Source organism: Schistocerca piceifrons, chromosome 2 (assembly GCF_021461385.2).
Source record: "Schistocerca piceifrons isolate TAMUIC-IGC-003096 chromosome 2, iqSchPice1.1, whole genome shotgun sequence".
Taxonomy (NCBI): Eukaryota; Metazoa; Arthropoda; class Insecta; order Orthoptera; family Acrididae; genus Schistocerca; species Schistocerca piceifrons.
This window is the reverse complement of record NC_060139.1, coordinates 618,026,340-618,038,872: the sequence shown is the minus strand read 5'-3', so window position 1 is coordinate 618,038,872 and position 12,533 is coordinate 618,026,340. Positions and strand designations below refer to the sequence as shown.

Sequence of the window (12,533 nt, the reverse complement as noted above, 5' to 3'; positions counted from 1 at the left end):
AGTGAGAACGAACCGCACGCGCTATGGTGGTGTATTGTTGCAGCACGAGTAGACTGTGGATGAAAATATATTGCACGGGAAACATCCTTCTTGACAGGAAACCCGGCGAGGGTGGTCACGTCGCCAAGATTTCTGTCTTTCGTTAACCTACAGTGCGACGGTAGTTAACGACTATTTTGTATTAAACTTCCGCACTGTTAGGAACCATGCAAGATGTAATATATTAACGTAAATAAGTAGAGTCAAAAGCAACCAATGAGAGTGTCTCTTGGAGGGGGCAACGAGTGGTGGGAGAGACGCGGCAGTGGGTCGTTTGTGAGGCAGAAGACGGCAGAATGTTGCAAGACGTGGAGGCTTTACACTATGTGTGGACGAGGTATGGGAAAGTAGTTGCAGCTAGCATGCTTTACTGGGCGCGGTCCGACGAAGAAGGTCGGGGCGCCTTTGATGCTGTCCTCGTAGGTGAGAAGACCTCATCCAGAATTATGGGCTAATTCAGTGGTAACACCAAGGCTTCATGTACTAGACGGTCGAAAGTAAAGATGGCTGGCATTTGCTGCTCGAGGTAAAAGAGGGACTGCCATCGTGAAACGACCTGTGCAGCTTCAAGGACTTGCTGGAATGGTGTTTTATTAACTGATCTTAACGCTGCGGTGATGGTTCAGAATTCTCTTTACACCATCTACCATGTTTGCTGGGAATGCATCATTCATAAAAAATATCTGAACCAGTGCTGCTTTTATCACTTCAAATAACTGTAAATTTTTTCTCCCTGAAAATTTAGCGATAAACAATATTAGGGCAGGTAGGGAGTCTGGCATCTCCTTCCTGAGATCAGTGCTGTGAGGACTTCACAAGTAAGTGAAGTTTCCAGCTACCTGTAGCTGTGATCAGCGTAATTCCAGACAACAGACTTAACTGCCTGAAATGCCTTTCCATTGATTAATTCTGTCATTGTTATGGCTTTATACCGGAACATCAACTACTAATTTCTTTCAGTAGTATTTCAGTAGCATAATTAATAAGAAATCTCATTCATTTACATTTTGACTTGGCTTCTTCCATAACGTTGAGGGTCGCCGTTCAGCGTTGTTGGCCAAAGCATTGTGTTCAGAGCTCAGGCTAATATGGAATACTGGTATGGATGTGCCAAGTTTTACTTTGCAACGAGGCCGTTACCACAAAATGTGCGAGATATGGGAGAGTGGAGGTGGTTGGAGAGAGTAAAGATGGAGGAATTTGTGCCCCGGCCTGCTGTAAGGGAAAGAAAATTTTTTAAACAAGTTTTACAATACTAGCGCAGCGGGAACAGCAAGTGTCAGCTGACTACATAGAAGACACTTCAAATAATGTTTGTTTTGAACATGCAGGTATTACAATATTGAATCTCACTCGACACCGTAACTAAGGCGGAGTCCGATAGTCGAAAAATTGTTGCGACCCGAAGCAAAGGGCAGTTTTGTAATAACTAGCACTTGTTGTATTATAGGTCGCGATTTAAACATTCTTAGTATCAGTGAACGTTACAAAGCGATTTAAAAACATGCAAATCACCTTCGTTTTCTGACAAGTCGGTATGACAGATTCGCATAAACACAGAAGTCAGTTATGGAATGATGGAACACTTTTTATATTTACCCATTATCACGTTTGTGTGGAAAACAAATCTTCTCTGTCGATTGATGGTTTCAGCTAACAGAGATCTTGCGAAGCGTACCTCCCGCTGTTCGCCCACGAGATTCAGAGCACCCTAGACAACGATAAGTAAGTTGACGCAGAGCTCTTTGACCTGAAGGAGGAATTCGATGTAATTCCTCACCTTCGTTTAATTAAAAAAAGCACGACCTTACTGAATGTTATACCAGATTTGTAATTGGATTCAGAACTTCCTTGTCAAGAGAACTCAGCATGTTGCTTTTCGGTACCAATGATGTGTGGATCAGAAGAGATTCTCTGTGGTTTCGAGCGGCTAACAGGAGTGGTAAAGGCTGCCAGTCTTGCTTGCAAGATGAAAGCAGAGCCGACCATTTGCAGCATAGTCGACAGGACCGATTGCGGACCTCTGGTACAGAGCCGAGTGTAGGGTCTGAATCAGTGGCTCAAACAGTTCTGCGATCGTGTAGGCTGCAGATTCCTCGACTTGCGCCAAAGGGTAGTTAGGTTTCGGGTTCCGCTGAATAGGTCAAGTGTCCACTATACACAGGAGGCGGCCACACGGGTAGCAGGGGCTGTGTGGCGTGGACTGGGTGGTTTTTTAGGTTAGAGGGTCTCTGGAAAACACAAGAAGGGCCTCAGTCACAAAGGGTGCAGGCTGAACACAGGAAGAACGTAGATACAGGAACCATTGGTACAACAGTTGTAAATTGTCATAGCTGTGTTGGGAAAGTACCAGAGCTGCAAGAGCTAATAGAAAGCACTGCACTCATGCTCAAATCGTTATAGGCACTGAAAGCTGGCTAAAGCCGGAGATAAGTTCAGCCGAAGTTTTTGCGAAGAACCTAACGGTGTTCAGAAAGGATAGGCTAAACACGGTTCGTGGTGTCGTGTTTGTTGCTGTCAGAAGTAGTTTTTATCTTGCCGCGAAATTGAAGTAGATACTTTCTGTGAGTTAGTATGGGCAAAGGTCATTGTTGGTTGGCAACCGGAATAAAATAATAATTGGATCCTTTTACCGACCTCCCAATTCAGATGATACAGTTGCTGAAAGGTTCAAAGAAAACTCGAGTTTGATTTCAAACACGTAGCCGACTCATACTATAAATAGTTGGTGGTGACTTTAATTTACCCTCGATATGTTGGCGAAAATACATTTTTAATTCCGGAGGTACGCATAAAATATCATCCGAAATTGTGCTAAACGCATTCTCTGAAAATTATTTCGAGCAGTTAGTTCATGAGCCCACGCGAATAGTAAACGGTTGTGAAAACACACTTGACCTCTCAGCAACGAATAATCCTGACTTAATAATGAGCATCAAAACCGATATAGGGATTAGTGAACACAGGGTTGTCGTAGCGAGATTGAACATTGTAATCCCCAAATCCTCGAAAAATAAGCAATAAATATACCTATTCAAAAAAGCAGATAAAAATTCACTTGACGCCTTCCTGAGAGACAATCTCCACTCATTCCAAATTAATAACACAAAAGTAGACCAGATGTGGCTTAAATTCAAAGAAATAGTATCGGCAGCAATTGAGAGATTTATGCCAAATAAACTAACAAACGACGGAGCTGATCCTCCTTGGTACACAAAACGGGTTAGAATACTGTTGCAGAAATAACGAAACAAACATGCCAAATTCAAACGGACGCAAAATCCCCAAGATTGGCGATCTTTTACAGAAGCTCGAAATTTAGCGCGGACTTCAATGCGAGATGCCTATAACAGTTTCCACAACGAAACTTTGTCTCGATACCTGACAGAAAATCCAAAGAGATTCTTGTCGCATGTGAAGTATGTTAGCGGCAAGAAACAATCAATGCCTTCTCTGCTCGATAGCAATGGAGATACTATTGAAGACAGTGCTGCTAAAGCGGAGTTACGAAACACAGCATTCTGAAATGCCTTTACAAAAGAAGACGGAGTAAATATTCCAGAACTCGAATCGTGAACAAATGTCAACATGAGTACCGGAGAAATAAATATCCTCGGAGTAGTGAAGCAACTTAAATCACTTAATAAAAGCAAGTCTTCTCGTCCAGGCTGTATACCAGTTAGTTTCCTTTCGGAGTATACTGATGCATTAGCTCCATACTTAACAATCATATACAACCGTTCGCTCGGCGAAAGATCCGTAGCCGAATACTGTAAAGTTGCACAAATGACACCAATATTCAAGAAAGGTAGTAGGAGTAATACACTAAATTGCAGATCCATATCGTTAACGTCGATATGCAGCATTAATTTCGAACATATATTGTGTTCAAACATTATGAATTACATCGAAGAAAACGGTCTATTTACGCACAGCAAACATGGATTTAGAAAACATCTTTCCTGTGAAACACAACTATCTCTTTACTCACACGAAGTGTTGAGTGCTATTGACAAGGGATTTCAGATCGATTCTGTATTTCTGGATTTCCGGAAGGCTTTTGACACTGTAACACACAAGCGGCTCGTAGTGAAATTGCGTGATTACGGAATATCGTCTCAGTTATGTGGCTGGATTTGTGATTTCCTCTCAGAGAATTCACAGTTCGTAGTAATTGACCGAAAGTCATCGAGTAAAACAGAAGTGATTTCTGGCGTTCGCCAATGTAGCGTTATAGGCCCTTTGCTGTTCCTTATCTATATAAACGATTTTGGAGACAATCTGAGAAGCCGTCTTCGGTTGTTTGCAGATGACGCTCTCGTTTATCGACTAATAAAATCATCAGGAGATTAAAACAAACTGCAAAACGATTTAGAAAAGATATCTGAACGGTGCGAAAAGTGTCAGTTGACCCTAAATAACGAAAAGTGTTAGGTCATGAACATGAGTGCTAAAAGGAGGTGTTACCCCAATGAACTGTTGTCACACCCTTACTGTTTACGATATATACAGGATGTCCCAAGCTTTAGAGACAGGTTCCTTACACAAAAACGAGAAAAAACGTCTAGTGAGCATTGGTTCTAAAATGTGTACCTTAAGAGCAATGAGCACTTGTTCAGAAGAAGAGATGTGTATCACACTAGCGAAGATGAACAAGTGCTCAGAACTCTTAAAATCATGCATTTTAGATCCACGTTTACTGGACATTTTTTTCTTCCTTTGGTCCATACTACCTCCTCTCAAAATATGGAAAGTGAAGACCTTGCAGTAGAAATCTGTTTGATAGTATGGAAGATGAACAAATGCTCATAGCACTTAAGGTATGCACTTCAGATCCCAAATTTACTGTAAATTTTTTCTTGTTTTACTGTAGGGATCCTGCGCCTAAAGCTCGTCGGTATGTTTTTGGGACACCCTGTGTGTGAAATCTCAAGAGAATAGGATCGAAAGATCCGTGAGGCTTTTAGAGGACGATACTGTTGCCTATAGGGAAGTTACAAAGTTACAAGACTGGCGAAATGCAGGAAGACATCCATAGGATCAGTAACTGGTGCAGAGACTGGAGTTGATACCGAACCGGAATAAATCTAACAAATAGCGCATAAATAGAGGAAATGATGGATTAATGTTGTCGATAAAACACCGGAAGTAGTAACAACCGTAACTTATCTGGGAATAACAATCCGGATTTGTGTAGTAGTAAGAATAGCACATTTCGGGCCAAGATTGGAGGAATCTACAGACGAAGGGGTTTACAAAACGCTCGTTCCACCGATTTTAGAGCATCGGTCCTAAGTAAGGGAGCCTCACAGTTTATATCAATAGAAGAGATGTTAATTAAAGAGAGATCCAAAGAAGAGCGACGCGTTTCGTCACGAGATCGTTTAGTAAGCGCGAGACCGCAACTCTAATGGCAGACAATACAATAGAGATGCTGTGCATCAGGGAGAGAGTTGGTAATGGCATTCCGAGAGCTTTTGTTCCATGAAGAGTGTGGCTACATATTAGTTTGTCTCAAGTACATCTTGCAAATGACCACGACCAGAAAATCCGCGAAACTGGAGGTGATACTGAAGCTTACAACAGTCGTTCTTCCCTCGCATCATTCGCGAATGGAGCGTGAAATGGTAATGGCACTAGAAGTACTCTCTGCTGTACACTATAAGGTGGCTTCTGGAGTATAGATTAGATGGAAATGAAGATTTAGTGATTAAAATGTCTGACAATGCCCCTGTAAACAATCCCTGTAAACAACTGCGTCATCGATGACGGATAGGTTTACACAGCCAGCGATGCTGCTAACCAGAACATTTCTGTACCGTGGACGTGCAGATTTGCTATCGCTTTTCACGGAAACTGTACAAAGGTTCTAAGATATGCGGTAAAGAGCTGCAACTAACCTTTCTCACTGTGCTGTCTTGGCAGGAGCAGCGCGTCCTTGGGCTTCAGCGCCCTCACGTCGGAGCGCCTCTCCGGCAGCCGTGGCAGGCCGCGGGCTGGCACCGCCTGTACAACACACACAGCCACACACAGAAAAATCAATTGACCGTGTTGCATTAATGGCCGCGAGATCCAGTGTTTTTCGGCCGCCTCGTGGTGGAAAATGAAGTGTAGTTGCATGAGCAGGACTAAAATAATAATGTGTTCATTAATGTTAACACTAATCATGTATACATCTCCTGTAAGCTGACTCATTCCACATCATTACAATGCAAGAATCGTTTATATACGATCTACACTACTGGCCATTAAAATTGCTACAGCAAGAAGAAATGAAGCTGATAAACGGGTATTCATGGGACAAATATATTATACTAGAACTGACATGTGATTACATTTTCACGCAATTTGGGTGCATAGATCCTAAGAAATCAGTACCCACAACAACCACCTCTGGCCTTGATACGCCTGGGCATTGAGTCAACCAGAGCTTGGATGGCCTGTGCAGGTGCAGCTGCTCATGCAGCTTCAACACGATACCACAGTTCATCAAGAGTAGTGACTGGCGTATTGTGACGAGCCAGTTGCTCGGCCACCATTGACTAGACGTTTTCAATTGGTGAGAGATCTGGAGAATGTGCTGGCCACGGCAGCAGTCGAACATTTTCTGTATCCAGACAGGCCCGTACAGGACCTGCAACATGTGGTCGTGCATTATCCTGCTGAAATGTAGGGTTTCGCAGGGATCGAATGAAGGGTAGAGCCACGGGTCGTAACACTTCTGAATGTAACGTCCACTGTTCAAAGTGCCGTCAATGCGAACAAGAGGTGACCGAGACGTGTAACCAATGGCACCTCATACCATCACGCCGGGTGATACGCCAGTATGGCGATGACGAATACACGCTTCCAATGTGCGTTCACCGTGATGTCGTCAAACACGGATGCGAGCTTCATGATGCTGTAAACAGAACCTGGATTCATTCGAGAAAATGACGTTTTGCCATTGGTGCACCCAAGTTCGTCGTTGAGTACACCATCGCAGGCGGTCGTGTCTGTGATGCAGCGTCAAGGGTAACCGCAGCCATGGTCTCCGAGCTGATAGTCCATGCTGCTGCAAACGTCGTCGAACTGTTGGTGCGGATGGTTTTTGTCTTGCAAACGTCCCCAGCTATTGACTCAGGCATCGAGACGTGGCTGTACGATCCGTTACAGCCATGCGGATAAGATGCCTGTCATCTCGACTGCTAATGATACGAGACCGTTGGGATCCAGCACGTTGTTCCGTATTACGCTCCTGAAGCCACCGATTCCATATTCTGGTAACAGTCATTGGATCTCGACCAACGCGAGCAGCAATGTCGCGATACGATAAACCGCAATCGCGATAGGCTACAATCCGACCTTTATCAAAGTCGGAAACGTGATGGTATGTACTTCTCTTCCTTACAAGACGCATCACAACAACTTTTCACCAGGCAACGCCGGTCAACTGCTGTTTGTGTATGAGAAATCGGTTGGAAACTTTCCCCATGTCAGCACGTTGCAGGTGTCGCTACCGGCGCCAACCTTGTGTGAATGTTCTGAAAAGCTGATCATTAGCATATCACAGCATCTCCTTCCTGTCAGTTCAATTTCGCGTCTGTAGCACGTCATCTTCGTGGTGTAGCAATTTTAATGGCCAGTAGTGTATGAAGCACGTAACTAACTAACTTCCCATTTGAAGCCACTTCTTCCATCGATGTACATGAAACGAAAGAAAGCAAAGATGAGACGATCGCTGCCTGATATAAAGTAATGTCCCAAAAATGTACGAAGTGAAGTAACAGCTTCCCTTGTAAAGTGTCAACAACTTTAAGTACGATGAAATGGCGTGCAGCAGACTTAATGGAGCTCCTGACAAATTAAGATGCTGAAATAATATTCATCACACTTCAAGAGGAGAAGAGTTCGGTCGTTTTTCACTCAAACGCCTTCAACTTTAGTTGTGGTTATAATATTTGATAGCATTAAAAATATGATTGCTGTCAGAAAACATTTTTACGTTTGATATAATTTTACTCGGCGTCATAATTTCATGCTATTATTGCTTTTCAGTTCCGTCGCGTTATTTTTGATTCAAACTGGCATTAATTGTTTGGATTACTTGTGATTCTTCAGCTACCAAAACGGACAGTTTTTTCCCTTCTACGCACAATGGTCACTTTCCACTCAGCTTAAGAAAGTTTTAAGTTTGTCTGTTGAATACAGATGACGCAATCTGGGTGTATCATGTCTGTATTGTATGATGGTCAGAGAAGGGAGAGGGTGAAACCTCTGCCAATAAACAGCCGAGGAGTGTGCAACCCTTTAGCTTACCTGATCCACATTAGAGTACGGGGGAAAAGAATGTTACTTTATGGTTCTTAATTCTAAAGAAAAGGAAAAGGAAGATGCAATTAATTTGACTATATATGAGAGTTCGTTAATAATTTTATACATAAGTAATTACAAATCGTAGATTAAAACTGAAGAAACTGCAAAAAGGTGGGAATTTAAGGAGATGGGACCTGGATAAACTGACTAAACCAGAGGTTGTACGGAGATTCAGGGAGAGCATAAGGGACCAATTGACAGGGATGGGGGAAAGAAATACAGTAGAAGAAGAATGGGTAGCTCTGAGGGATGAAGTAGTGAAGGCAGCAGAGAATCGAATAGGTAAAAAGACGAGGGCTAGTAGAAATCCTTGAGTAACAGAAGAAATATTGAATTTAATTGATGAAAGGAGAAAATAAAAATATTTAGTAAATGAAGCAGGCAAAAAGGAATACAAACGTCTCAAAAATGAGATCGACAGGAAGTGCAAAATGGCTAAGCAGGCATGGCTAGAGGACAAATGTAAGGATGTAGAGGCTTATCTCACTAGGGGTAAGATAGATACTGCCTACAGGAAAATTAAAGAGACCTTTGGAGAAAAGAAAGCCACTTGTGTGAATACCAAGAGCTCAGATGGAAACCCAGTGCTAAGCAAAGAAGGGAAAGCAGAAAGATGGAAGGAGTATATAGAGGGTCTATACAAGGGCGATGCACTTGAGGACAGTATTATGGAAATGGAAGAGGATGTAGATGAAGATGAAATGGGAGATACGATACTGCGTGAAGAGTTTGACAGAGCACTGAAAGGCCCCGGGAGTAGACAACATTCCATTGGAACTACTGACAGCCTTGGGAGAGCCAGTCCTGACAAAACTCTATCATCTGGTGAGCAAGATGTGCAAGACAGCCGAAATGCCCTCAGACTTCAAGAAGAATATAATAATTCCAATCCCAAAGAAAGCAGGTGTTGACAGATGTGAAAATTACCGAACTATCAGTTTAATAAGTCACAGCTGCAAAATATTAACGCGAATTCTTTGCAGACGAATGGAAAAACTGGTAGAAGCCGACCTCGGGGAAGATCAGTTTGGAATCCGTAGAAATGTTGGAACACGTGAGGCAATACTGACCTTACGACTTATTTTAGAAGAAAGATTAAGGAAAGGCAAACCTACGTTTCTAGCATTTGTAGACTTAAAGAAAGCTTTTGACGATGTTGACTGGAATACTCTCTTTCAAATTCTGAAGGTGCAGGGGTAAAATACAGGGAGCGAAAGGCTACTTACAAATTGTACAGAAACCAAATGGCAGTTATAAGAGTCGAGGGGCATGAAAGGGAAACAGTGGTTGGGAAGGGAGTGAGACAGGGTTGTAGCCTCTCCCCGATGTTATTCAATCTGTATATTGAGCAAGCAGTAAAGGAAACAAAAGAAAAATTTGGAGTAGGTATTAAAATCGACGGAGAAGAAATAAGGTTGGTTGGTTGGTTTTTCCGGGGAAGGAGACCAGACAGCGAGGTCATCGATCTCATCGGATTAGGGAAGGACGGGAAAGGAAGTCGGCCGTGCCCTTTGAAAGGAACCATCCCGGCATTTGCCTGGAGCGATTTAGGGAAATCACGGAAAACCTAAATCAGGATGGCCGGACGCGGGATTGAACCGTCGTTCTCCCGAATGCGAGTCCAGTGTCTAACCAGAAGAAATAAGGACATGGAAGAGGAGTTGAACGGAATGGACAGTGTCTTGAAAGGAGGATATAAGTTGAACATCAACAAAAGCAAAATGAGGATAATGGAATGTAGTCGAATTAAATCTGGTGATGCTGCGGGAATTAGATTAGGAAATGAGATGCTTAAAGTAGTGAAGGAGTTTTGGTATTTGGGGAGCAAAATAACTGATGATGATCGAAAACAATGGCAAGGAAAGCGTTTCCGAAGAAGAGAAATTTGTTATTATCGAGTATAGATTTAAGTGTCAGGAAGTCGTTTCTGGAAGTATTTGTATGGAAGTGAAATATGGACAATAAATAGTTTGGACAAGAAGAGAATAGAAGCTTTCGAAATGTGGTGCTGCAGAAGAATGTTGGACATTAGGTGGGTAGATCACGTAATTAATGAGGAGGTATTGAATAGAATTGGGGAGAAGAGAAGTTTTTGGCACAACTTGACTAGAAGAAGGGATCGGTTGGTAGGACATGTCCTGAGGCATCAAGGGATCACAAATTTCGCATTGGAGGGCAGCGTGGAGTGTAAAAATCGTAGAGGGAGAGCAAGAGATGAATACAATAAGCAGATTCAGAAGGATGTAGGTTGCAGTAGGTACTGGGAGATGAAGGAGCTTGCACAGGGTAGAGTAGCATGGAGAGCTGCATCAAACCAGTCTCAGGACTGAAGACCACAACAACAACAATTACAAACCCTAGAAGTATGTCACATTTAACTTACGGTGATAACAGAATAGCTGTAGGTCTACTGTTAGATAGCAAACATCCGCAGTAATTGCAAGATTTTTAACTTACACGACTTGTCGTGATCAGAACTACTTTCCATGAATTAATTCATTACGCGTCTCTGAATCTCTAGTTTCGCAGTTGCAACTGAAGTAGCAGTAAGATATCAGACCAGTGCGTCTGATGGATTGGCCTGTTTTAAAAACGAGACTCCGAGGATTTAAGTGTAGCGTGGACAGCAACATCAAGAACGGGGATGGACCAATGAGAGAATAGCATCGTGTGGCATTAGTTTCAGGTTGAAAATAATCAGATTTTCATAACTTTACCTAAAAGTAATTTTATCCTTTTTTTAGTTTTCTTTTTTTCTTTTATCGATTCAAGGCTAGATGCTCACTTCTTGGACCGCACTGATATTTCCTTTCGGCCGCATGAGGCTTGTTGCGGTTTGGACTGTCCTGACTTAGGTAACTATTCTCGACTAGCAGTAAATGGATCGCTGGGCTTAGCATTTCCACCTGAAGAGTGGATCACCATCATACAGAATAAGATGCCTTCAGTCCATGAGGCACTGTGGAGAGGTTTGGAACTTAATGCAGGACGTTGGCTTGAAACAAGGTCTGGCGATGAGGAACTTTACGACACCACCGCTCCTCCCATTGCTGGCGACGAAAATTTCTCCCGCAACACGAATTTCGAACCGGATATTTCTGTCGATTGCCTCAGCAACGGTGTGCGTCAGCGACCTCCACTGTTGAGATGGATACTTAATTTTTTATGAACGGTTATTCGCTTCGGGCGGAAATGCAATTATTTTCGTCTTCGAGCTCTTGATTATTTACATACTACATTTCTCTGCTAAATTGTTTTGTTCAGTCCATTGCTCATAGCATTAAGGAATTTCGAAGCAGCCTAATTCTTAATATGTCTCTATTACACATCTACTGCTTCAATATTCTAACTACGCAATAGAATATCAATCTACTCTACATATCTACTAATTTGTGACCAGAAATAAGATTCACTCTTCCCTCGGCTTTGTAATCTAGCATCCGGCTTCTTAACCCAAGGAAGTGATGTGTCACCGTTCGTCCCAGTCTATTCAAGTAGACCACATTTTCGTAGGATCTGCCGAAGGTGGGTTCTATAACTATCTGAGTCCTATCGCAGAAACAGATATTTTTCTGCCCTTTCATTACCGTGAACCATTAACTCAGCTTTCTGTTACCCGTGGTAATTTCAAAGATTTTATGTAGGAAACAAACCTGTGGAAAATGTATATGAATTGAAGTAACACTTATCGAACGGGAATGCTAGTGGCAAACTACCTCACCTCAACATCATCAAATTTAAATGGTTCAAATGGCTCTGAGCACTATGGGGCTTAACATCTGAGGTCATCAGTCCCCTAGAACTTAGATCTACTTAAACCTAACTAACCTAAGGACATCACACACATCCATGCCCGAGGCAGGATTCGAATCTGCGACCGTAGCGGTCGCGCGGTTCCAGACTGAAGCCCCTAGAACCGCTCGGCCACCACGGCCGGCCTCAACATCATCAATTGAGATTCAGATAGCATAGCAACACTGATGTTCGTTGATACCATACCACTAATATTAACCAGCTATAGCTTCTGTTTAGTTTTACACCTTCAATACAAAATAAAGGCCTTGTTTCGTAACCTGACATAAGCTAGGCTGGTCACCGCCTCTAACCACGAAGTGTTAACATACAGAGATCTACTTTGG

At 42.7% G+C, this 12,533-nt stretch overlaps 1 protein-coding gene across 1 annotated transcript in view; it reads right to left on the bottom strand.

The window, feature by feature from the left end:
• Nucleotides 1-12,533, bottom strand: part of LOC124775672 (brachyurin-like) — a 38,781-nt gene that overhangs the window by 24,937 nt on the left and 1,311 nt on the right. The window contains exon 2 of the mRNA XM_047250499.1: nt 5,940-6,045. Within this exon, the coding sequence (XP_047106455.1) occupies nt 5,940-6,045 (106 nt within the window). The remainder of the gene's footprint in view (nt 1-5,939; nt 6,046-12,533) is intronic.